Below are 26149 nucleotides of genomic sequence, written 5' to 3'. Positions count from 1 at the left end.
AAAGAATGTTAGAATATGTAGATTAGCTAAACGCATGTATTTTAATATTGACTATCGTGTTTTACTCTTTACATTATTACATCTACATGTTTGGTTGTGTGATCTACTACCGTATTTGTGTAGATCAAAGAAAACACCATGATTAGAATAATTAACAAATAGTAACCATTTAAAACATAAACAACATTAAAAAAAGGGTTAAAAAAACTAAATCTATTAAAAAAACATAAAAACATAAACGCCATTCATAAAAAATACTTTTAAAAAAACGCCATGAAAAACAAGCATAAAGATGAAAACGCCATTAAAACATCACCGCCATTCGTAAAAAATACACTTTAAAAAAAAACGCCATGTAAACTAGCATAAAGATGAAAACGCGATTTATATTTAATTATTTTTGGGCAAAGGAATCATAGCGCCATTGTTTAGCGGGAAGTGGAAAATGACAATCGTACCCCGACATAACAATTAGCGCTCCCTGCCACCTGTTGGGCCAAGATCCATTCTCACACTTTTCATCGTTCTCTCCTGATCCCGTTTATATATATATATATATATATATATATATATATATATATATATATATATATATATATATATATATATATATATATATATATATATATATAGGGGAATGCTAAAATGAGAACCACCTCGAGTTGTAAGAACCGTGAGAACTACACCGTAGGGGGCGCGGTGGACCAATTTTTTTTTCATGGACGTAGATGCATGTATATAAACACCATTTGTAAAAAAAAATTCAAAAAAAAAAATGTTGTGTGTATTTTTGAGCGCCACAAGTTTGTGTTTACGGGACCCGTAAATCTGGTCGGAAAATTTACTGGTCCTGTAAACACAAACTTGTGTTGCTCAAAACTACACCCACGACATTTTTTTTGAATTTTTTTTTTACAAATGTTGTTTTTATACATGCATCTACGTTCCTGAAAAAAAAAATTGGTCCACCAAGGCCCGGATCAAAAAGTTCTCGCGGTTCTTACAACTCGAGTTGGTTCTTATTTTAGCGCAATTCTATATATATATATATATATATATATATATATATATATATAGAGCAAGGTTAACATACAAAAAGCCTTATCATACATCACGTAGGAGACAATGGTAACCGTTGGATCAGGGGTATAATCACGCATGGGACCGCATAATCACGCATGGGACCACATAATCACGCATGGGACTATAATCACGCACGTTCTATGATAATAACGCACGTTATATTTTTTGTCATGTATGTTAATGTAGGTTAAGCCTTGAAGTACATTATACTTTCTCTCTCTCTCTCTCTCTCTCTATATATATATATATATATATATATATATATATATAAATCAAACATTTTTTAAAAGTATATTCATAAATAAATACCCTAAGTCATACGGTATTCCAACATAATATGAACATGATATCCGGGAGATTCAATATTTCATTATGTTGAGCAAACAAAGAGTCATTGAAGACTTTCATAGCAGTAATGTAAACATATGACATAAACCTTACCAAAAATTGCATATTAGTTGTCAATCCGTAACTACAACAAGAACCACAACAAACCATATACAAACATCATTAAACATGGTCACAACAAAGCTTATACAATCATTAAACATGGTAAGGGTTTATCAAACCAATACAAGCTAAGGTGTGTTGTGTTGTGTTAAATCCTTCCTATTCTTTGAATCTAAAGCCAAAACTTGTGAGCGATTGTTAATATTCTAACTAGTTAAGACAATGTTATCATTTTAACCTCGTCTAAAACAAATACTAAATACCGTCTAATGCTCCATATTGTAGTAGTGAAGGTTTATCAAACTAATACAAGCTAAGGTGTGTTGTGTTGTGTTAAATCCTTCCTATTCTTTGAATCGAAAGCCAAAACTTGTGAGCAATTGTTAACATTCTAACTAGTTAATTTGTAAACCAATTTTTGAAAATGTCCAAAGATCAAAATTAAAACATTGATTTGATGGTGGATACTACTTACGCTAGGAAAGTCATTTTCCAAAGATCATAATTTTAGTTCATAGAAATTGTTATCATTTTTCCAATGGCAAAAATTACGATGAAACCATCGCATGTTGGGCAATCTTATTAAACAAGCCCCGTTATAACCCTTTGAAGGGGTATGGTCCTAGATCTCGCGTCAGCATGATCGTGAGTGACCATTACCCTTATCAAAAACCCCCACCAGCAAGAACTTATCTGTGTCCGTGCTGGCACGCACGAACACACCCTTCGAATCCAATCGGTCAAGTTATAAGAAGAAGACTTACCTTGTATATGAAAATAGGTGTACATAGCGATGTGGTTGGCACCGCATCCTATGAACATTTTCGTTATGACAAGGGATCTGGGCAACAACAACAGTCACCACAAGTGGCGATGCGGCATGGCACCGCATCCCGCATATGTCTTCGTCAGAACGGGAACGCGGGAACATCAACAGTTACCGCAGACAGTGATGCGGCCCGGCACCGCATCCTGTCCATAAGGCAAGTGGCACCAATGACAGTCGCCTGTCAGTCCATATGTAAGCAACAGACTGACACTGCAGTAGGGCGTGGCTTCACCTCGACAACCGACATGCCTGACACACCTGCATAAGGGCGGCACGTCGTCAGTCTATCCCCTCCTTCACTCCTCGGCTATAATTACCCATCCCAAACCAGGTTTGAGGTATCTCTTCACAACTCTCTCACTACTACTACTATCACACTTTGCTTCACAAGCAAATTACTGATTCTCACGCCGGAGAGTGGTAACAAGGAGCACCCCCCACCTCATCCTTCTTATTACCAGTCACGGCTTGTTTTCTTGTGCAGGAGATCAACCAGCGGACGATCTAGCCGGCGATCCTCGGAAAGAAGAGATTAACCCTACTTGACGAGACCAGTGAGTTAACCATCTTGGTTAACCATTGTTTCATCACCCTTTAATCATATTATAACCTTATAAAGAAGCAACAAACTTATGCATATCAAGGTTGTACAATTGGCTTTGGGAGATTTTCAAAAAAAATTGGAATTTTCCTTTTTAACCCTAAGGTTTTAATCTTTCACAATTTAAGTTTAAAGTTTTAATCTTTGTTTCATTTTTAACCTTAAAGTTTTAATCTTTGACAATTAAAGTTTATAGTTTTAATCTTTGTTAATTTAACCCCTTTGATTAATTTTATTTTTCACTTCTAATTTAAAAGTTTTCATCTTATACATTTTAACCCTTTTGATTAATTTGATTTTTCACTTCTAATTCAAAAGTTTCCATCTTTTGCGATTTAACCACTTTAATTTTTTTTACTTATTTGTTGTAATCTTGCCTTTGAGAGTTTTCCAAAGAAAAAATGGTTATGCATATGGTTGTTGTAACCTTGGCTTTGAGGGTTTTTAAAAAAAAATGATTTTTTAACTTTTCACTCAAATGTATTTCATATGGTTATGCATATGATTGTCGTAACCTTGGCTTTGAGGGTTTTTAAAAAAAAATGATTTTTTAACTTTTCACTCAAATGTATTTCATAAATTACCTTTAACGCAAAACTATTTGTTTTTTACTTTTAACATAAAACTTTTTATCTTTTGCAATCTATCCTCACAACTTTTTTTACTTTCAACTTTGGTCCTTTATAATTTTTATTTTCCGCAAATATTTTCGCTTTGTGCTTCGTTCAAAAATTTTGTGACTAAACACATCGAAACGTGCGTCTTTGGTTTAACGTTTTTATGTTTCGTTCTAAATTTTGCGAGTTAACACGACGCAACGTACATGTGTGGGTGAACGTTTTTACATCGTCTATTTTTTCCCGTTTGAAAGGTTCAACATAACATGCGCGTCCTAAATCGCCTTAGTTATAACTAAAGAATCCTATGCGACGGGTCGTAATTCTAGTTTAAATAAAATCCAAACGCAATTTAATCATCGAATCTAAAGCCAAAACTTTTTAGCTATTGTTATATGCTCTAATAAGTTAACTTGCAAACCAATTCTAGAAATGTCCATAGATCATAATTTAGTTGATTAAAAATTTTATCATCATGTGAGTGACAATAAAAGCAGAATATAATACTCATACTCCAGCTAGACAAAATAATTAGTGGTAGGGTCCATTATGACTAATTCAGGTTACCCACTATATATAAAACTAGTATCCTCCAGTAATGTAACCTAATCATCGAATAAAAATTTGGCCTATTGTTGTAGTATATATAATTAGTTATATTAATAGTAAACAAAGTCCACTACGACTATTAGACATATATAATTAGTAATACTAATAGTAAACAAACTCCATTACGACTAATTCAATTAGACGTGTATAAAATTGACATCATCTTCGAATATAAAACCAAGACTTTTGAGACTTTATTATATATGGATTAGTTATAAACCAATATCCAGAGTCATGCGTAATATTTTCGATATTAAAAAAGTTGAAATTTAATCTCTAACAAATTTCGAAAATTAAAGTACAAAATATGGGAACAATCTCCTAAAAATAGGAATTCGTTGGAAGAATATCAAATAGACTCCGACTGAACTTATTCTAACGGCATTTGAATTGTCCAGTCGAACTACAATTGTGGTTATATGGTTGCCAAGAGACCTTGTGGAAGATTTGAAAGTTCCGGTGGGACCCACAAAGTTGACCACGGGTCGTGCCTCGTAGGCACGTCCCGTGCCCCGTGAACCAGTAATAGCCAGTCAACTGGTCAGGCCCGCCCCGTGCCTGGGCCATTGCCAACCTATAACCAAGTCCGCTCACTTCCTTGCAATCAAGTCACTCGGTACGGAGTGCCAATTTCAATCATCTCCGATCGTGATTCTGGTTTTACATCTCATCTTTGGCAATTGATGCACCATTAGGCTCACGCTTGGATATGAGCACAACCTACCATCCTCAAACCGACGATCAAAGTGAACATACCATCCAAACATTTGAAGACATGCTTCGAGCATGTGTAATCGATTTCGGTAATGGTTGGGAGAGGCACCTAACCTTGGTGGAATTCTTCTATAATAATAGCTACCACTCCAGTATTCAGGCAGCACCGTTCAAAGCGTTATGTGGACGGAAATGCCAATCCCCTCTCTATTGGGCTGAAGTCGGAAACAGCCAGATCACCGGTGCTGAACTCGTGCTTGAAACCTTTGAGAAAATCATTCAAATCAGAAATCATATGGCGGCAACCCGTGATTGTCAGAAGAGCTATGCCAATCAACTCCGTAAGCCTTTGGAATTTCAGGTAGGCGATAGAGTCCTACTGAAGGTATCACCCTAGAAGGGTGTGATTTGTTTTGACAAAAGAGGCAAACTAAACCCGCGCTACGTGGGCCCGTTTGAGATGATGCAGAAGATCGGGCCAGTGGCATATCAATTAAACCTTCCTGAAGAACTCAATTGAGTTCACAACGTTTTACACGTCTCAAATCTGAAGAAATGTCTATCAGATGAAACACTAGTTTTTCTGTTGGACGAGATCCCTGTGGATGAACAGCTACGATTTGCTAAAGAACCAATCGAAATCCTGGACCGTGAGGTCAAGACTCAGAGACACATCAAAATACCGATCGTCAAGGTTCATTGGAACTCTAAGCATGGACCGGAGTCCACGTGGGAAAGAGAGGACAAAAAAATAAAAGTAAATATCCTCATCTCTTCGAAACCGAATCGCAAAACTCAAACTGAATTTCGGGACGAAATTTCCAGTCAACTTGGGGATGATGTGATACCCGGGAAAAATCCCCAGACACTTTGATTTCTTCTGTGACTGCTTACCAAATTTCGGGATGAAATTTCCATCACTTTAGGGATAATGTAACATCCGATGATTTTAGAATATAAACTACTCTCGTAAACTATTTTGTCATGATCATTCATTCACACATTACACTTAATTGGAATTAAGTAAGTGCATTAAACATTGCACAAGTTTAAACACAAACATGCGCGTAGTAGTAATTCGGAGAATTACTAGACATGCCATAAGTCGAGGAATTACTGGATCACTGATGTATTGCAAAATACATCTCTTATTCGTGTACAGTTTGTATAGTTTTCCGTTATATTTAGTTCGGTTTTCATTAGAATGTGCATACTATTGATCAAATCAAGTTTTCCAGGTCTTGATGCTTAAATTTGCTGGAAATTGAGTAAAAACGAGCCACAATGCTGAAACACCAAGTCCCGGAACGAGTTCAAAAGAGTTAGAATAAATTTTGGAGTTTTCGGGATGCTAGATCTGGAAAAAGGACGCAACAGTCTGTGGAAATTGTGCCGTCGTGCTACGCCACCATGATCAGGCTTCACCATCGCGCCCCGCCATGATTAGAACATTAATTCCTGGATTTTTCTGCTGTCGCGCAACGCGACCTCAAGGAAGCTTACCCGCCGCGCGACGCGACGGGGTATTTGGACGGCAATCATTCTTTAATCATTACGGTTAAGTATAAAAACCAAGAAATCATTATCTAAACCCTAGTTACGAATTAAGGCAATCATAGGCGATCTTGGGGAGCATTCTTTGAGCTGATTTGAAGGTTTTGAAGCACTAGAATCATCGGTATGAGTTCGGAACGAAGAATTGAAGACTTACTCGGGTTTTCCAATTACTTGTTTGTTGATTTTCTTTCTCGAAACTCGTTGTCATGAATTCTTGTTTGAACATATTTGATTTTTTTCGTTAATTAATATGCTCGGCTAAAGTTTTAAGCCACCTAGACTATGATGAATGGATTAATATAAAGTTTTAACCTTTTCGTTAATTGCATGTATTGTATGGGTTGATTGTGTTTAGTAAAGAGATTGGTTTATTGATTTGATGTATATGCGTACTTTAATCCGGTTTATTACTATCAATTGCTTCGTGTGAATCTTGGTGGTTGTCTACTACAGAATAGGTTCATGCTAGATCTTTGACTATGTGTTTTTGATCTTTAGGGAGAATTTGCCAATAAACCCTAGAAGTAGTTGTTAGTAATTTGCTAGATTTTAATGTTCTACTAGTCCTAATAGCTGGATGGTGAGGGGCTATTGGTATGTTTTACCCGACGAATTGCTTTAGACAGTCTTTGGAAAAAGTCGTGCCTTAGTTACCCTGTCGGTTTATTAGTCTATCAAGTCAAGTTAATAAGTCCAAACTACCTTAGATCTATGATTGGAAAAGAGTAGGTCAACATTAGGGTACTTGCACAATAATTAGACAACTGGAAAGACGTCTAATAACCGGTAGGATTAACGGCCTAGGTAGTGCCATAAGTTTCACCTCGAGCAGGGTTGAGTGGCTTAGTTGGTGTCTTAATAGGTTTAGTACCATAAGATTCTGGTTCCATAAATCATGTAGTTAACTTAATTGGTAATTCTTTAAAATCAATCCAGGATTCTAGTCTAGGTGGTCTCGTTCATCATATAAGAAAAGCCTTCGCCTTATTTCGTATTAGTTTAATTCTAGTTTAATAATTAGTTTAAATATATTTCCTTAGATTTTCGGTAACCCCCCCCCCCAAACAATTAAACAGTTTTAGTCGTGCCTGTCAGTGAATGTTAGAGTCTAGTTAACGTGATTTATAGAGTCTCGTGGTTCGATATCCGGACTTCCTTAGGTCATACTACAGTGATCGGTACACTTGCCGATTGTGTGGTTTAGGTCGAGTCTAGAATTAAAGCTTTTTAGTGTGTAGCTTAGAGAGTCTGATTTAGTTAATTTTTAATAGTTTATTTAGCACACATCAAGTTTTTGGCACCGTTTCCGGGGACTCTTGGCAATCACGTTCATTAGCTTTGATAGACTTTATTGACATATACGTGCTACGTGTTTTGTTTTGTTTTGTTTTGAGTCTTTGTTTTTTTGTTTTTATTTTCTTTTGAGTCTTATTGACTAGTGTTTGCTTTTCTCATATCTAGGTTTTGCTTGTAGCGGATGCCACATCTGCGCTCGCACGGACCGCCGCCGAAGCCACTAGTCACAGAGTCATCATCTCGATTGGGCCAAGGCCCGCCAGGTTAGTATTTCATCCTCTTCTCAATTTCCCAATTTCGATACCACTCTATTACCCACCTACCCCATTCACCTAAAACATCACCTAAGGTTTCCCACCCGATAGTCCCACTTTTAGCACCTCTAGCGCCCTAGATCACCCAAACTTAGAGCAAATGGCCAATGCAAGACATACCGTTCACCAACAAGCCACCCAAGGCTTTACTGGTCTTGCTTCACCCATTACCGTTCCACCTATAGTCAATGACAACTTATGGCAGATTCCATCTTATGCCATGCAAGCCATCACCAATAGAATCCAGTTCCACGGCCGCGAGGACGAGGACGCCCCGACCCATATAAACCGTTTCTCCCGTATCCTTGCTACTTTTAGCCTTCACGGAGCCCCAAACGATGCTACTTACTTGCAGCTTTTCCACTTTTCACTAGCCGGTCGTGCGGCTACTTGGTTGGATTCTCAGCCAACCGGTACTTTTACCACTTGGGCGGGCCTTCGTCAAGCCTTTTTGAATAAATATCTCCCGCCCGCTAAAGCCTCAGGCCTTCGTGATCAAATTCACTCCTTCCGCATGGAGCCTGACGAGCCCTATTACCTTGCTTGGGAGCGATTCCAAAACCTAGTCGCTCGATGCTCCCAGCATGGTCTTTCTGATTGGGCCCTTTGTGAAAAATTCTATAGCGGTCTCACCCAAGAGACTCGTGATCGTTTTGACACTAATGCGGGGGGGTCACATGATGGGTATTCTTACTGTTGTTGAGTGTTTAGAGCGTTTCGAGGCATTTGCTCAATCTCAATCGCGATCCGATCAGCGGTATCAAAGTGGCAATTAAAATACCACTACTAGTGCACCCACCCGTGGGGTGAACCATGTCACTATGGACCCTAGTCTAGCCGCTATGTTGGAACACGTGACTAAAGAGCTTAAGGAGATTAAAGCAAAGATAGATAAGTGTGAGTATTGCCGAGGGGGTCACGATACGAATGCGTGTGCATTGCTAGTTGGTGAGGAACAAGTTGATTTCGTGGGAGGGGGTTTAGGAAGAGGTCAACCTAGTGGGTTTGGTAATTTTAATTCGGGTTGGCGAAACAATAATAATAATTTTAATGATAATAATAATTTTCGCTCAAATGGACCTCCTGGTTTCCAATTAGCTCAAAATCCGAATAGGGGTCAAGTTTCATTCTTTGGTGGGGGTTCAAATGGGCAGTTCAATAAGGGGTTCAATGGGCAGGTCAGGGATGGGGGGGTCAAGTAGTCAGGTTCAACCAGGTCAGGGTCCAAGTTATGATCTAGGGGGTAGTTTAGAGAGAATGGAAGCAATGATGAGCCAATTAGTTGTTAAGGACCAAACCACCCAAAAGATGCTTAACGAACATGACCTTATGCTTAAGAACCACCAAGCCTCTTTCCAAGACCTTCAAAGGGTCGTAGGTGACTTGTCTAGGAAACTAGAAGAGAGACTACCCGGTCAATTTGCGGGTAACACCCAACCGAACCCTAACGCCCATGCTAAAGCCATTACCACCCGTAGTGGCAAAACCGTAGGGAACCCGAGAGTTGAGGAGAGAGTAGTTGAGGAAGATGAGGAGATTGTAGACGAAGAGATCGAGATGGAGGCCCCCGGCAAAGTGCAACCGAAGCTAAGCCCAGCAAGTACTACACAGCTCGGTGAGTCTCAAGGTGAGAAGAAAGTAGAGAAACCACCCGTAGACGTTAGACCTTCTCCAATCATAGACCATTCATGTGTCCCGTTTCCTACACATCTTAGGAATAAAAACATACTCAAAGGAATATGGGCAATTCTTAGATATCTTCAAGCAATTGAAGATTAATCTACCTTTCATTAAGGCACTTAAATCGATTCCCAAATATGCGAAATTGTTAAAGGACATTCTTAGGAACAAGGAGAAGTTAGGGGAGTTGTCGAATGTCCCGTTGAATGGAGGGTGCTCGGCCGTTGTTCTAAATAAGCTTCCGGAAAAGCTTACCGATCCCGGTTTTTACTATTCCATGTCTATTCGGTAGTAACACCAATACAAGAGCCTTAGCTGACCTAGGTGCTAGCATTAATTTGATGCCCTTTTCTCTCTACGAGAAGCTAGACTTAGGCGAGCTTTCACCTACCCGTATGACATTATCCTTAGCCGATCGGTCCGTGAAATACCCGAGGGGTATAGTAGAGAATTTGCTTATTAAGGTAGACAAGTTTGTTTTTCCCTTCGATTTCGTCATTCTCGATATGGAAGCGGATGAAAGAGTTCCGATTATACTTGGTCGTCCATTCTTGCGTACCGCTAAAGCACTCATAGATGTTTATGATGCTAAGATCACCCTTAGGGTCGGTGAGGAGAGAGTCACCTTTGAGATAGATCGTTCCATGAACCACCCGAGTGGTTCCGATGACTATAGTGGCCCTTGCCATTTCGTCTACTTCTTGAATTCATTCATCTCATATGTTGACCATTGTTTAGAGTACAATAGTGGAGCCGACTTAGTGGTAGGAGAGAGAGTAGAGGAGGATTCGTCAAGGGTAGATGGAGTAGAAGTTGAGGGGATTCCTTTGATTCCCGAGGTATTAGCCATTAGTAATGACACCACCCAACCCCGACCCACCCTTAGAGCTTAAGGTACTTCCATATCATTTAGAGTTCGCTTTCTTAGGGGAGGGTTCCGAGCTACCCTTTATCATCTCATCGAAGTTGGAGGAAGAAGAGAAGTTGAGGTTGTTGGAGGTGTTGAAGGCCAACAAAGAGGCCATTACATGGAGGTTGTCTGACATAAAGGGCATAAGCCCTTCTTATTACACCCACCGGATACTCATGGAGGATGATTTCAAGACAGTGGTGCAACCCCAAAGGCACCTCAACCCCAACATGCAAGATGTTGTGAAAAAGGAGGTTCTAAAACTGCTAGAGGCCGGGATGATATATCCCATATCCAATTCACCATGGGTCAGTCCTACTCAGGTTGTCCCTAAGAAGGGAGGGATGACCGTTGTCATGGATTCGAAGAATGAGCCCATCCCTTCTCGTACGGTCACGGGTTGGCGCGTGTGTATCGACTACCGCAAGTTGAATGATGCCACCCGAAAAGACCACTTCCCATTGCCCTTCATCGATCAAATGTTGGAGCGTCTCGCGGATCAACAATTCTATTATTTTCTCGACGGTTTTTCCGGGTACTTCCAGATCCCCATCGCACCGGAGGATTAGGATAAGACCACCTTCACATGCCCCTATGGCACCTATGCGTACCGACGCATGGCATTTAGGCTATGTAACGCTCCAGCTACTTTTCAGCGGCGCATGGTTGCCATATTTCAGGATATGATTGAGAGTTCCATGGAGGTTTTCATGGATGATTTTTCGGTATATGGTAACTCCTTTGATGAGTGTTTGAAGAATCTCGAGAGGATGCTAAAGAGATTTGTCGAGACGAAGCTTATGTTGAATTGGGAGAAGTGTCACTTTATGGTGACGGAAGGTATTGTGTTAGGACATAAGATCTCGAGGGATGGTATAGAGGTAGATCATGCGAAAATAGATACCATTAGTAGGTTACCTCCACCCACTAGTGTTAAGTCGATCCGGTGTTTTCTAGGTCATGCGGGCTTCTATAGACGCTTCATTAGGGATTTCTCTAAAATCACTCGCCCCATGACCCGTTTGCTAGAGAATGATGTTCCTTTCGCCTTTGACGAAGAGTGTCTTAAGGCCTTCAGCTTTTTGAAGGAACAGCTTGTGAGTGCACCTATTCTTATCTCGCCCGACTGGAGCTTGCCGTTTGAGATCATGTGCGATGCGAGTAACTATGCCGTTGGAGCGGTACTAGGACAAAGAAAGGACAAGCACTTCCACCCCATACACTACGCGAGCAAAATGTTAAATGATGCTCAAGAGAACTACACCACCACGGAGAAAGAACTCTTAGCCGTAGTCTTTGCTTTCGACAAATTCCGTTCATACCTCGTGCTATCTAAGACCATAGTTTCTCCGACCATTCTGCGTTGTGTTTTCTTTTCAAAAAGAAAGACGCTAAACCTCGACTTATTCGGTGGATTCTATTGCTTTCCGAGTTTGATATTGAGATTAGAGACAAGAAAAGGGCTGAAAACATAGCGACCGATCATCTTTCGCGGTTAGAGGACCCTAGGCGAGAGGAGATTCGTGAGGAGGAGATGGGAGATACGTTCCCTCAAGAGTCTATTGAGTTTGTAGAGGCCGAGAAGGAGGGATTGCCTTGGTTTTGTGACTTAGCAAATTATCTTTCTAGTGGCAATATTGTGCGAGGAATGACCATGCAGCAACGGAGGAAGTTCCTTAGTGAATCGAGAAAGTATGTGTGGGATGATCCTTTTCTCTTTAGAATAGGGGAAATAGGATACTAAGGCGATGCGTGTTGAGAGAGGAGGGTTGGAACATCCTAAAACATGTCCATGAAGGCCTTCCGAGAGGCAGTCATAGTGCATATGCCACCGCTCAAAAGGTGTTTGATTGTGGTGTTTATTGGCCTAGCGTACTTCGTGATGCCGTTGAGTTCGTAAAAACATGTGATGCTTGTCAACGAGCTGGCAACATTTCAGCCAAAATGAGATGCCTCAAAACCCAATCCGGGTATTGGAGGTTTTTGATGTTTGGGGCATAGATTTCATGGGACCTTTTCCCGTCTCAAAACGGAACCGTTATATACTTGTGGTGATTGACTACGTGTCTAAGTGGGTTGAGGCTCATGCTCTTCCTACGAATGAAGCCTGAGTAGTGTTGAAGTTCCTTAAGAAACTCTTTTCCCGATTCCGTACACCTAAAGCCTTAATTAGTGACTGTGGTACTCACTTTTGCAATGCATTGATGGAAAAATTGCTTGCACGCTACGGAGTCACTCATCGTTTGTCTACCGCGTATCATCCACAGACAAGTGGTCAAGTGGAGAATGCAAGTCGTGGTATCAAACGTATCTTAAAGAAAACCGTTGGTAAGAATAGAAATGATTGGTCCGACAAGCTAGACGATGCATTGTGGGCGTTTCGAACCGCCTACAAGACACCTTTAGGAACAACACCATTTATGATCGTCTATGGAAAAGCTTGTCATCTTCCCGTAGAGCTAGAACACCGAGCGCTTTGGGCATTGAAAACCGTTAATCTGGCCATGACCGAAGCCGCTAGGAAGCGTTTCTTTCAAATTCATGAGCTTGAGGAGCTTAAGGATGCGGCTTATGCTCGGTCGTTGGGAATCAAGGAGAAAACGAAGGCTTCACATGATAGGAAGTTACGAAAGGTCAAGGAATTTAGCAAAGGTGATAAAGTACTTCTCTACAATTTACGATTGAAGTTGTTTGCGGGGAAGTTGAAGTCGAAGTGGTCGGGACCGTATATGGTTCATTACGTGTTTCCGTACAAAGCGGTGGAGATTATGGATGAGACGGATGGCCGGAGTTGGAAGGTAAATGGACCTCGGTTGAAGCACTACATTGGAGGAGCAATAGATAAGAACGAGATGGAGAAAACTCCTCTCGAAATCCCATCAAAAGCCGCCACTTAGTGTTTTGGGATGCAATCCCAAGTGTAGAGTATGTACTGTTTGTAAATTTCGTTAATTTTCATATTTATTCGTAGTTTTTCGTGTCTTTGTTTCGTGTGTTTGAGAAATTTTGCAGGAATCATAACGTCGAGGAGCTGAATTTGCATAGAAAGCGGCATTCCAGGTAAGTCCCAACACTTAGAAAAATTTGGGATGGTTTTGGGAAGGATTTGTGAGACTTAGAATATTTTCTAAGGCACAAAACTCAAATTTTTACGACACCTTCTATTAGAAAACGGCCTTCGCGTGCCGCCACAGCAATACAGCTTCTTCGTGGCGCGACACCACCCCTAGGTCCAGAAATTTGTTTTGAACTGTCCGGTCGCGGCACGCCACCACAATTGAACCTTTCAGCCGCGCTACGCGACCCGTTAACTGAACCTTCTATTTGAACCGTGCCGTGGCGGCACGCCACAGCAACCATATATTGACGTAGCGCGACGCGACGGGTTCCCAGATCGGATAAGACCCACCCCTTTCACTGTTTCCCCCAAATCACTCAAAACCCTTTTCTCTTTCACCCCACCGCCGACCAGCCCTACACCCACCATAAATCCTTCGATTCTCCACCATTAAACCAGAAAACCCCGCCATTTTGTAGCCAAACTTACCGGAATCGCATAAAGAACATAACCCACCAAACAAAAATCACTCTAATCCATCCGTAGCTTCGATTCGGAACCCACAAGTTCACGAAAATCATTCCTTTATCTTGCAAATTTCAAGCCACTCAAGTATGTTTTCGACATTATTCTCTTGTATTTGTTGATTAGATTTTCTATTTGGGTCCATAGGGTAGTTGTGAGTCAATTGCAAGTCAGGTCCGATCAATTTTTGTCGGTTCAGATGTAGGTCAGTCGAGTTAGTTTGTCGGTTTTATGTTGAGTCCAGTCTTGTTTTGTTGCGAGTCCTTTATGTGGTTTAGTTATGTCAATTTAGTGGTCGTATTTGTTGGGTCAATCAAACTCACTTTTGAGTCGACTAAGTTTAGGGGTTTTGCTTGTCATGAGCTAAGTATAGGTTGTGTTAATGGTACTAAAGGGGTGTGGCTGGTTGGCTTGGGTTTGTGCACATAGTGCTATTTATCCATTTACCCTTACATTGTCGTTTGCATCTAAGCTTTTGCTTCAACTGTTAGTGGGTACGGATGTTTGTTGGACCTAGTATGGCCTTAACAACTTCTTTTTACGTAATATGGCAAGTGATTTCAGTATATGTGAAAAAGATGTGCGGAAATGGAAATCAGACTTTCAGAAACAAGACCTACAGAATTATCAAGTTTATATCACTTTGAAACAAAATAGTTTACAAGGTGATTGTAAGATTATTATCTAATACAAATGAATCTTGAATTGTGACAACTGTCAAATTTGCATGCATCCATACAATTAATTAACTATGATTAGTGCTTAATGGTTGTGCTGGATTACAATTAATGATTTAAACTGCTTTCTGATTGCTGCATCATACTTACATGTGCATCACATATTGACTGTCACATCATTTATCACATACAGACTTTAATGACATAAACGATGCACAAAGCACAGTTAGCACAATTAGCGGATAACTCAGAAAAATGCTGACAATGTCAGTACATAAGCAAACAGTGTTTTGAGACCCCATATGGGCCAGAGACAAGGTTTTTATACTAGTATGGTGTGTAGGAAAGTAAGGACCATAAAACTGCTTCACTAGGTGATAGATAAAGTGCCGGAAAGTGCCTAAAATTCACATTAAGTGCAGAATTCTACATATTTCAGCAAAATTCAGCCTTTTAACAAGCTAGTAATGTGCAAAAATATGGCGAAATGGTCCTGAATGCTTTCCTAAGTGTCGGGAATTAAAAGGGTCACAAAAGGGTACATAAAGATCACTAAACGGAATAGTTTGACACTTTAACGAACCGGTATCTAACCGAACAATCGGACACTACCCGGAACACCAAAATTATACTAGAAGCATTTTTTAATGTTTCTAAGCTAGTTATGATCCCCGAACACCCTAACACCCTATATAATGCATGATACACACGAACACTAACCATTACACTTGGAATCCTAACTAAACACTTAGCTTATCATCCAAAACCAACTAATACCCCCCCCCCCCTTCATGGGGACGGTTACAAGCATGGCCCACCGATCAAGATCCTAATTGATCTTACCAAATCTTACTTGGATTTGTAGAGATTGCTTAAGATATTGCTTGTACTTTTGAGAACATATGAACCAATGGGTAAAGAAATTTGATGGTTATAAAAATACTAGAGCTCATTATCATCACCACACTTCTTCTTCCTCCCTTCCTCTTCCTACCTCACGGCCACAACAAGCACCCACACGATCTCCATTTTTGACCTTCTTCCATACATTCCAAGGTGATCTAGTGGTGTAAGGAGCTATGTTAGGAAGCTTGGAGCTTTCGGAAGTTGAAGGACCTTCACCGTTTGCTTTTATCCACTTATTATCTTCACTTGAATCATCCCTAGCCTTGAGCTAGTGGTAAGAACTTCATACACTCCATTGTTCATCTTAGATTAGTGGTTAAAAGGAGATTCATGTTAAATATTATGAAGAACACTAAAGAACATTAATGAACATGAAGATGAAACTTTAACATAAGCTTGAAAACCATAAAAATACCTGTTGATTGGTGTTATTTTGCTTCTTGGTGATTGATTATTTGTGTTATGATGTCACACGTCATATGGAATCTACTAGATTGTGATTAAACACATGATCTAGTAAGTTAAGATGGTGACCTTGTGAAAGACCAAGATCATCATACTTTATGTTTCACATGAACTTGACGAATGAAAATGATTTTGTAAATGTAGAAGTAAGTAACATGTTGCTAGACATAAACTTGAATGATTTAAAAACTAGATTTCTCAAGAAACTAAGTGAAATCACAAGACTTACAAAAGCATGGATTTTAAAGAAACTAGATATGTTTCTTTGGTGAAACAAGTCTAAATATACATTGTTAACAAGGAAAATTCAAAAAGATATATTTTTAGAAAATATGTTTGGAAGTTGTAAAGACCTAAAATCTTCAAGAATGATGATATTAAACAAATGACCACACTTTGAAGGGTAACTAGGCTTACTAAAAACACTAGTAAGTTACTACAAGTTTTTCTAAAAATTCAAGTTCATGTTGTTATACAAATTGCAATATTTTGGCACTTAGTAAGTGTTGATTCAGTTGTTGATTGTTTGTGATGATTTTTGAAAAGAAAATGATATGCTTTGATAGCATGGACACCTCCATTTTTAGGGAAAACTATGACGAAATTTTCTAAAAATACGAACACTTAGAAAAATATTTTCTAAAACAAATATTTACAAGTATGTTTAAACTATGGTTTTCAATATAAACTTTGCGATAGATTTTGTTACAAAGCTACAAGTATTGGAGGATGGTTTTTGTAAATAAAAATAACTAAATATGTATTTGAAAGATATATATTTAGAAGACATGATGGGTGTGGATAATTGTATACTTTGTGTATTAACTATATTATTTTAGGATTTGAAGTAATATAACTTGACAAAATACCAAGAATTTACAATCCAAAATATTACCAAGAATCACAAGGAATACATATATAAGTTACACACATAATATTATGGAACCGAACGATAGAATGTAACTTACAAATATTCCGGAAAATACATTTATGAGTATATTTTTTGTAAATATTATTCAGGATACAAAAGAAATGAAACTATGATTTTTATTATTATTATCACAAAGTATATCATATTTTCAAAAAGGAGAAAATATATTATTTTGGAGGTAAAAATATATTTTCTAAGTATATTTAGAAGATATATGATTTTTGGGAAAATATATATTTTCCTGAAATACATTATTTTGGAAAAAATAAGTTTATATATATTTTCTAAGTAAGACTTGAAAATATATTGTTTTGGAAATATATATTGGGAATATTGGCATATTTGTATTTGGAATAATACACCGGAATACGACGCCAATACATGACAGGTTATACAAATACAAGAATACGGATAAACATGTATGAGATACCCCATCCTTAGGAATGAAATACGAATATGAATACTTGAGAAGTATTGTTACAAAATATTGTTTAACGATTATTCCAAAATCAAAATATAATTTAAAGTTAAAATAATTATTATTTTAACTAGTGATTATAACTTGGAATAATATCAAAGACACTTTAAAAACGTAACTCAAAGGCATTAATCAATACTAAGACAAGGCAAAACCCACGCGTCTAACGGACCGTAGCACGCATGTAGGTAGTCGTGCGTTCTAGAGGAAGCTTTGAGTTACATCAGATTCAAGGAAAGCAAAATTGTGAGTTCATGTCCCCCTTTTCTTTTAGCTGTTTTCAGTTTTATACTTCGGGGGTGAAATACATGTTACAATTATTACAAACGTTTTATACATGGTATGGTTAGCTAAGGAGGGTTACTGCTAGATTGTGTGAATGGGTAGGGCGATTAAGGCCATCAATCCTCGTTGTAGGACCGAGGGGCATGAGTGATAGATCTATTTGGTTGTAGCGAGCCCTACCTGTGAGTCCGTCGAGTGGACCATGTGGTGACTATGTCTTACAGCCGGAGGCCCGATGCAAGTCTGCTAGGTTTGAGTCTTCCTGCATCACTTCACACATACCATTGGCTTTGCAACCCAGTGGTGATCTCTTTTTTCCTTATTGCTACATACCAGGGACTTACATACATACTTACAACGTTTTCAAAGGTTTATACATACACACAAATGAACACATGAACTCTCTCAACTTTTGTTGATGTTTTTCAAACTACATGTATTTCAGGGAAATTGTAAAGTGGATCTGGCGGACGTGGAAGTTTTTATGCTACGTTAAGAATAAAGATGTCATCCATGGTCTTTGAGTTTGGTTAGTGTGTCTCTTTCCTGGACAAGACACGCCTTCCAAACCTTGGTGCTGTTTGATATCTTTTGATGAGTCTTTAGTGAACATGTAAATATTTTGTATGATTGTAAAAACTAAATTTGAAGTCTACGTTTTTAAAACAATGTTGTTATGTTTTAAACTTATATTATGGATGACAAATCTATGGTTTTAACATATAGTTGCTGTTATGATTGAATGCAATGATATTAAGAAAGTCACACCATAATCACGCTTCCGCAAAAGTCAGGGTGTAACAGCTTAGATCAGAGCTTCAATCGTAGCGAACTAGGATTCTTTCTCGAGACTAGACTACGATCATTAGGGCTCTCACGAAAATGTTTTATGACATGTTTTCATTGCATACACAAAACTTCCAGATCCAGGGAACAAACATTTTTACAAACAAAAGGCACAAAACACATTTCAAAAGCTTATGTGTCACACCCCCAGTTTCCACGAGTCACCGGTGGGCCCGGTGGGGAGTATAGTGACGTAGTTGGCATCATCATAGACAAACAACACAATATATAAATGCACAGCGGAAGAAAAGATAGATTCATTTCAACTTTAAAAAAAATGTAATATTAAATATCACTGATAGTTGAAACGGATCCACAGGCGGATCAAAATAAAATAAGATATTGTTCAACAGTTTTATTGTCATCCAAGCTTGTGAGACTTATTGTGGATGCTCTAGAAGACAGCCAGCCTATTACGTGTAGTACCTGCACTTAACCTTTTGGGAAAAATACGTCAGTTTACACTGGTAAATACAATTTAACTGACTCATTTTGAAAATGATTGAAAATTGATTTAAATGCACATGGCATAAAAATATTTTTATAACTTGGGATAATTATGCAATATAATCTTGTAATGGATTTACATGTTACTCCGCGTTCAGTAGCCCGATCCGTAGAGCGGGTTAAAGATTAATAGACACACCACAATATAGAGTTATACACTGACGGGTGTACGCCTACACCCCGTGCTCAGGTCATGGCCATCTCGTAAGATGATGCCAAGGATATCCGGGACATGGTCATTAACCCCCCAAAGGCTTTAAGCAATAAAACACATTCAAAACAAGGTCATCTCAATGAATTTAACCACTATACAATTAAAGAATTCGATGCCGGACCAAGCGGTATTTTATATACCTTACCCCAAGCCCGTATAGGGAAAATAAGTTAAAAGTATTTACCTTGGTAAGTATGAATCACAATTAGCAAGTGAAGGTAGCTTTTACTGGGTCTCCTATTCTGGAACAAAGGTTTATAATAACCTATTAGATTTCTAACGGGTCTTTATTTAAGCCTAAGCTTAGACCGGTTAGTTTTAAGGATGATACGGTTCAAGCGCACGATTAAGCGAAGACCGGATAGAACGTGTTTTAGACCCGACAAGTTTGAATACTTGTATAATATGGGTATGCTAAATACATTCTGGATTTTGAGACAAAAATGATAACGTTTGACCCGTTTCGGTCAATTTATGCAAACTAGTTACATAAACCGAACCGAACGCTAAAAGAGCGTTACGGGTAACCATAAGCATCATATGCAAGTTCCCTGAGATAATATGCTTTAAATATGTCATAATATCAGCAAGTTATGTTCTATTATGCCCCGAATGAATTTAAACTCAATTTATGCCTTATAAGGGCATTTTGGTCATTTAAAAGATTCTAAAAGAGTTAAATTGGAAATCTGAGTTACAGGTCTGATTTATACAGTAAATATACTTAATTTGGCATATTATAACAGTAGGGTATGTCCCATATACAAAACTTATCATTTAAAATCAAACTATGCACCTTAGGGGTATTTTGATAATTTCACAAGGGCTAAAAATGTCAAAACTGGAAACCTGAGTTCAAAAACTTATACTTACTGTTATTTTATAAAAATATGCTAAGAACATCAGTAGGTATTAACCTTATATGTTTAATATGGGTATAGCGCATACTATGCGTTAAAAACGCTTAGAAAGGCGATTTAGAGCCGTTTCCGGGTTTTTAAAAGAAAGCTGAGATTTTTATATTTCCAGAATGCTCAAAATAATTTATTTAACAAATAAAATCAGTAGAAAAAGGTTTGAGGTCAAAAAGATTTATAAAACTCATTTTATGGCTTAAAAGGTCAAAACCGGTATTAACCGAATCAAACTTGGAGACCTATGATACGATCAGCCAAAAATTAAATAAAAATCTTCAAAAATCCCAAAATATTATATAACATCACTGGGTAAAAAGTTTTATATCAAAAAGTAGGCTTAAATAGGTTATACGCTAATTATGCCGTTTACTTAACATAAAGCTTTCAATTTACGATATCGAGCATAACTCTCAATCTGGACCTCTAACTGATATCAAATTTTCGGTGCAAGTTTATAAATTCGTAATAAAGGTTTTTACTCTTTCACTTTTCCAAAAATCACGTTTTATAGCGAAAAGGGCAAAATAGTCAACTTTAAGCATAAATCGGAAACATGCATATGAATCGGTTAAGCATGGAATCAAGTTGTAAAATTCCAGAGAGTTACACATAAATAAAAATGGTCCAAAATAAGCTCTAAGGCAGATCTCAACATGCATGCACGGATCCGAATCGAGAGTCAAAGAAAAAGTCATTTTATAAGACTTTCGGTTCCGATCCGAGTTTATACTAAAGATTGTCGAGTTGATCATGATAAAACATATTCTTACATTCATTACAAAGTTATTTTTGATGATCAAACTGATTGCATGTCATCCACATTACCATTTATGCTAGATTTTACAAAAACAAGTTCTGTTGACTTTTTAAGAACAACTTTGAGTCGACAATAATCATGCTTAGAGTGGGAATCAGAAAATACCCTTTTGGGGGTTTGTTTCCCACATAAATACCAACTTGTAGGTACTTTCAATTTGAGAAATGACTGAGCCATTTTCGTTTAATCAGAAAGTCAAACTAAAGTTACGACGGATTGACTTTCGGCTAATAATCTAAGCTAGAACGAATTAGAGAAGGTTATGAATGCTTACAAGAGTCCTAATGAAGCTTAGATATCACTATGAAGGTGCCTTGTCGTCCAGAGAGCTCCAGAAGTTGTTCTTGTGAACTTTGAAAGTTCAAGTGTTCTTGGTTTACTTATCACAAGACCTCTTTATGAAGAATTGATCAGATTTTTGATCTAATTTAAGGTGTTGCAGGTGTTGTGAGGAGGTCACAAGTGTCCTAGCATGCATGGGAGTCTATTGGTGAGTTTGGGAGGTGGCCACAGCTGTAAACAACTCATAAAACTGACCCAAAAGCTATTATTCGCGAAATTCTGATGCTGGGCAGGCCATGCGGCCCGCTTAAGGGTGCCAGGCGGGCCGCCTGGCTTTATCTGATCTTCACAAACTTTTTAAACTTTGCGATTTAGTCCCTGGTCTTTGCATACGAGGTTTTGGCCATTTATCTTGAACCTTAGACCCTCAAACTTGGTTTTTAAGGACCTTGGGACTTTTACCAACATGGTAAAGTCCTCGGTTAACTTTGCGCTCACCCGAAAATGTCATGAAATTCGACGTTGACGCTTTTAGCCCTTCATGTACGGTTTTGGCCATAACTTTCTCATACGATAACGAAACTCCATGAATTTTTTACCACATATTCTAGTGAGTATATCTCTTCATTACAAAGCTTCAGGTCTGCCAAAAGATCACTCAGAGGTATAAATTCAACATGTTGACACTTTTAGCCCCTGTAGTTTGTAATTCCTCACTTCCGTGCATTTTCCGCTTCGTATGATCCATGATCCATCCGTTTAGGGTTATAAACACTATGTAGGGTTATTTTAGAGTCTATTTACCCATTGTTGACACTTCGGACCCTTATATTCCATAGTTTCACTTTTTGTCAACTTTAGTCCCTCTAAAGTATATTTTCACATATCCAAAGTCCATGACACGTGTCAATGCATTATTGGACGTAAATTTTCGAGGTGTTACATCCTCACCCCCTTAAAAGAAATCTCGACCTCGAGATTTACTGGAACAAATGAGGGTATTTTTCTTTCATCGTGGATTCTACTTCCCATGTGTATTCGGGACCTCTACGGGCATCCCACTTGACCTTAACAATAGGTACATGCTTCCTCCGAAGCTTCTTCACCTGTCGATCCTTAATCGCCAATGGTTTTTCCACAAACTTCAAGCTTTCATCTATGTGTATATCTGTATGCGGTATAACCAGTGATTCGTCAGCGAAACACTTCTTCATATTACAGATGTGGAACACATTATGTATAGCGCTAAGTTCTTCAGGCAAGTTTAACTTATAAGCAACTGACCCGACACGTTCGACAATCTCGAAAGGTCCTATATATCTCGGGCTTAGCTTGCCTTTCTTACCAAATCGCATCACCCCCTTCCAGGTCGATACCTTAAGTAACACTTTATCACCTACTTCGAAGTGAAAATCTTTGCGCTTTGGATCCACATTCGATACAGGTTTATCATTATCTCACAAGTCTGCCAACCGCTATGTGATAGTGCTTCTTGATTTATTGGCGAAACATATCCTTTAATCCTTAGGGTGTAATACATTGCGAGCTCCACCAAGCTCCTTAAATAGGTCTTAGCTCATAAGTTATTTGATCTTTGATACCTTCGATTCCTTCGAATGATTTTATATATTCAGAGCTTACCTAGTCTGGTAATTAACAAATTGGCACACCCTTCCAGAGTGATATCTTTGTTGAACCTTATTCCTTAACAAGGACCTAGGAGGGTTGCTATTTTCATTAATCTTTGATTTTTTTTTCTGCCAAAAACTGGCAACTTATAGATGATTATGGATTTGCACGATCTTATTCGTTGTTTCCAAGACAACCTTCAGATCCTGATAATTGGACTTACCAATTTTCTGTCCAACAATAGATGTTTAACATCTCATCTATACAAGGTCTCCCAAGGAGCAGCCTTGATACTTATATAACAACTATTATAACAAAGCTAATCTTAAGGTGAGATGGTTATTCCAATCACTGCTTAAAACTAACCTTAAGGGATAGCTAATCCTTTAAGTCAGTCGAATAAATCGACGATCCTGGGCGGCTGATGGAGATTCTTAATTGTTGCCTAATTTGGGTTGCGGTATTCAATGCATAAGCAAAATGAACCGTCTTTCTTAATTAACAATACCGAATTCTTAGAATATTGAGTTAGGCTATATGAATCCTTTATTTTAAAACTTACTTAATCAGGGTTTCGATTTATCCAATGATGGTACTAGCCGTCTTGGAGATTTCATATTGATACAGCCCTAAATGGGATATAAATCTTAACTCTACTTGCCTCTCCGGAGGTATCAGGGTATTCTTAGGAGAAGACGATCAAGATACTAGGAGGTTATAAAGACTTTCCATATCTCAGGCTCCAGCTTATCCATCATTGCTTGAGTCAAATAAATGACACATTCATGTTATAAGTCCACGAATTCCTTAATCGGACACATTTGCATGAAAACTTCCATTCTGGATATCTTCTTTGAATACCATTAGTTGACTTTAGTACCATATGACCATCGGGATATCTTTGTGGTCCCATGCATTAAACCTCCATACTGATCAGGCATGGAAGCAATCTATGGAACATATTAAGATACACAAATCCCCATATGGCGCTTTTATCATACCGTCTGGTATTCTCAATCGATTGAGATCACGGAGATATCAACTGTATATGCCGACGCACTCCCTCTATAGAGAAGATACTTCAAAAATTTACGGCTGAAGGTTTCTGATGGGGACAGAAGAAATGGTTCTTACGATTTTGCTTGTAAGTTTTACCTTACACTAAATATCTGGGGTTCTTACGGGATATTTTATAAAAGTTTGCTAAGCTTAAAATCTTATGAGAGACTTAGCAGTACCTAAATCCAAACGTAACCCTTAACCAAAAGAATCACAATAAGGGTTTATCTAGCGTCATTATTAATGTGAACTGCCTCTAATTATTCATCAGGAAGGTTAAACGCCTCCATTCTTAATCCTTTTTAAACTTAGCTATAAGATCTTTGACAATTTGTAGGGCAATTTCGACCTTGACTGGTTATTCCTTAATCTATAAAGCGTGAGTAGCTGAGGTGGATCCATAATGGATTCATAATAAGCAGGCTTTGAAGCCTTAATGTGCCCTCTTATTGCTGATGCTAAATCATAATATATATATAGTGCATTATGCTTAAATTCTAGGTTAACCGAATAAGAGCACTATTTCAACCAATGAATCAATGTTTGCAACCTACTTCCAATAGTTTTTAGCTCTTATGGGGGTCGGAAAAATTCTTATTCCATCTTTTCCACTTCGCAAAGCGGATACCAGTTTTTTTCTAATAAGGTCCTTAAAATTTGGACCATCCCGTACTGTATAAGGGGACTCCATTAGTGTCCTCACAAATCAAGGGTATTACCACCGAATGATTGTGACGCACCCCCTTACTGCGTGCTTTCCAGCATAACCACTGTTATACCTAATGGTTTCTACTTCTTTCAACAATTCCCTGCAATCAATGGCCCCTTTTTAATTACTGAAGTCTCTTGACTTCCAAGAGACGAAGTACTTTTTAAGTACATCCTAAAAGAATGGGCTCCTTGCCACATATGATTTTATTTGGGTCTTTCTTCGCATATGGAGTACGAATAAAACTCTTATTTTGAGTAGCGACATGTGTTTTAGAGTAAACAACACTTGGCTCCTTGAATCATCTCATGTGTTTTCTCATAACCTTTCTAACAACTGCGTTAACTTGGTTTTGGAGATTAACTCTGAGGTTCACTCTTGATGCACCGTTAACATTTGTCGCATCTCTAGCATTGCATCGGTTGTTTGTCTTATATGAGTTTTCCATACTCGAACCTTTTGGTATTAAATACCAAATATAACAATTTATTGTGTGCATTTCAACAGCTAGTCATCGATCTGATGACTTATCATACATTAACCATGGTATTATTAAGCCATATAAACATTCCTAAGGAGTGTCATTTGATTGCACATCAATCATATTCAGCTTAAGACACAAAAGGATCATTAATGGCCTTTAGGGTTTTGACCGAGTCCGTTACCCTTTTAACAGGGGATCAAAATGTCCCAGCTGTCTTTGGCATATAGATGATTTTAGATAGCTCGAATGCTTGCCATAATGGCCTTCTAAAATATGAAACATTAGTCCGTCAGGAAGGACATAAATAATCATATGGCACGAAGGCCTTGTTGCATAAGACGTTACAAGATATGGCAACAAATGCCTGTCATAGAGGACATTAATTTATAATCTGTAATCTTATTAGATTAGGGGTTTTAAGAATTGAATCTAGTTCTTCACCATTGGACAGGGAGTCATAGACTACCATTGTCATCGTCTTGAAAGGCGATTTATTTTGTCACATAGGCAAATCCTAGGACATCATTAAAGGATGTTTACATATATACATATATGTATATATATAATTATCATCATTGAGTATATCAGTCATGATCTTATCGATCTCATAGACTTTAAGGCTTGGGCATTGCCCATCACCTTCGACGATGTACCACAATGGTCATATCTGACAAAGTCTCTAATGGACAGTATAATATAT

At 38.3% G+C, this 26149-nt stretch overlaps 1 protein-coding gene across 1 annotated transcript; it reads left to right on the top strand.

Moving 5' to 3' along the window:
- Positions 1 to 12864: 12864 nt before the first annotated feature.
- Positions 12865 to 13557, top strand: LOC110933933. Its single transcript, XM_022177136.1, has one exon. It carries the CDS (start codon positions 12865 to 12867, stop codon positions 13555 to 13557), a length of 693 nt encoding a protein of 230 aa, XP_022032828.1.
- The last annotated feature ends 12592 nt before the right edge of the window (positions 13558 to 26149 follow it).

Source organism: Helianthus annuus, chromosome 1 (assembly GCF_002127325.2).
Source record: "Helianthus annuus cultivar XRQ/B chromosome 1, HanXRQr2.0-SUNRISE, whole genome shotgun sequence".
Classification (NCBI taxonomy): Eukaryota; Viridiplantae; Streptophyta; class Magnoliopsida; order Asterales; family Asteraceae; genus Helianthus; species Helianthus annuus.
This window is presented reverse-complemented; position numbering and strand designations above follow the sequence as displayed.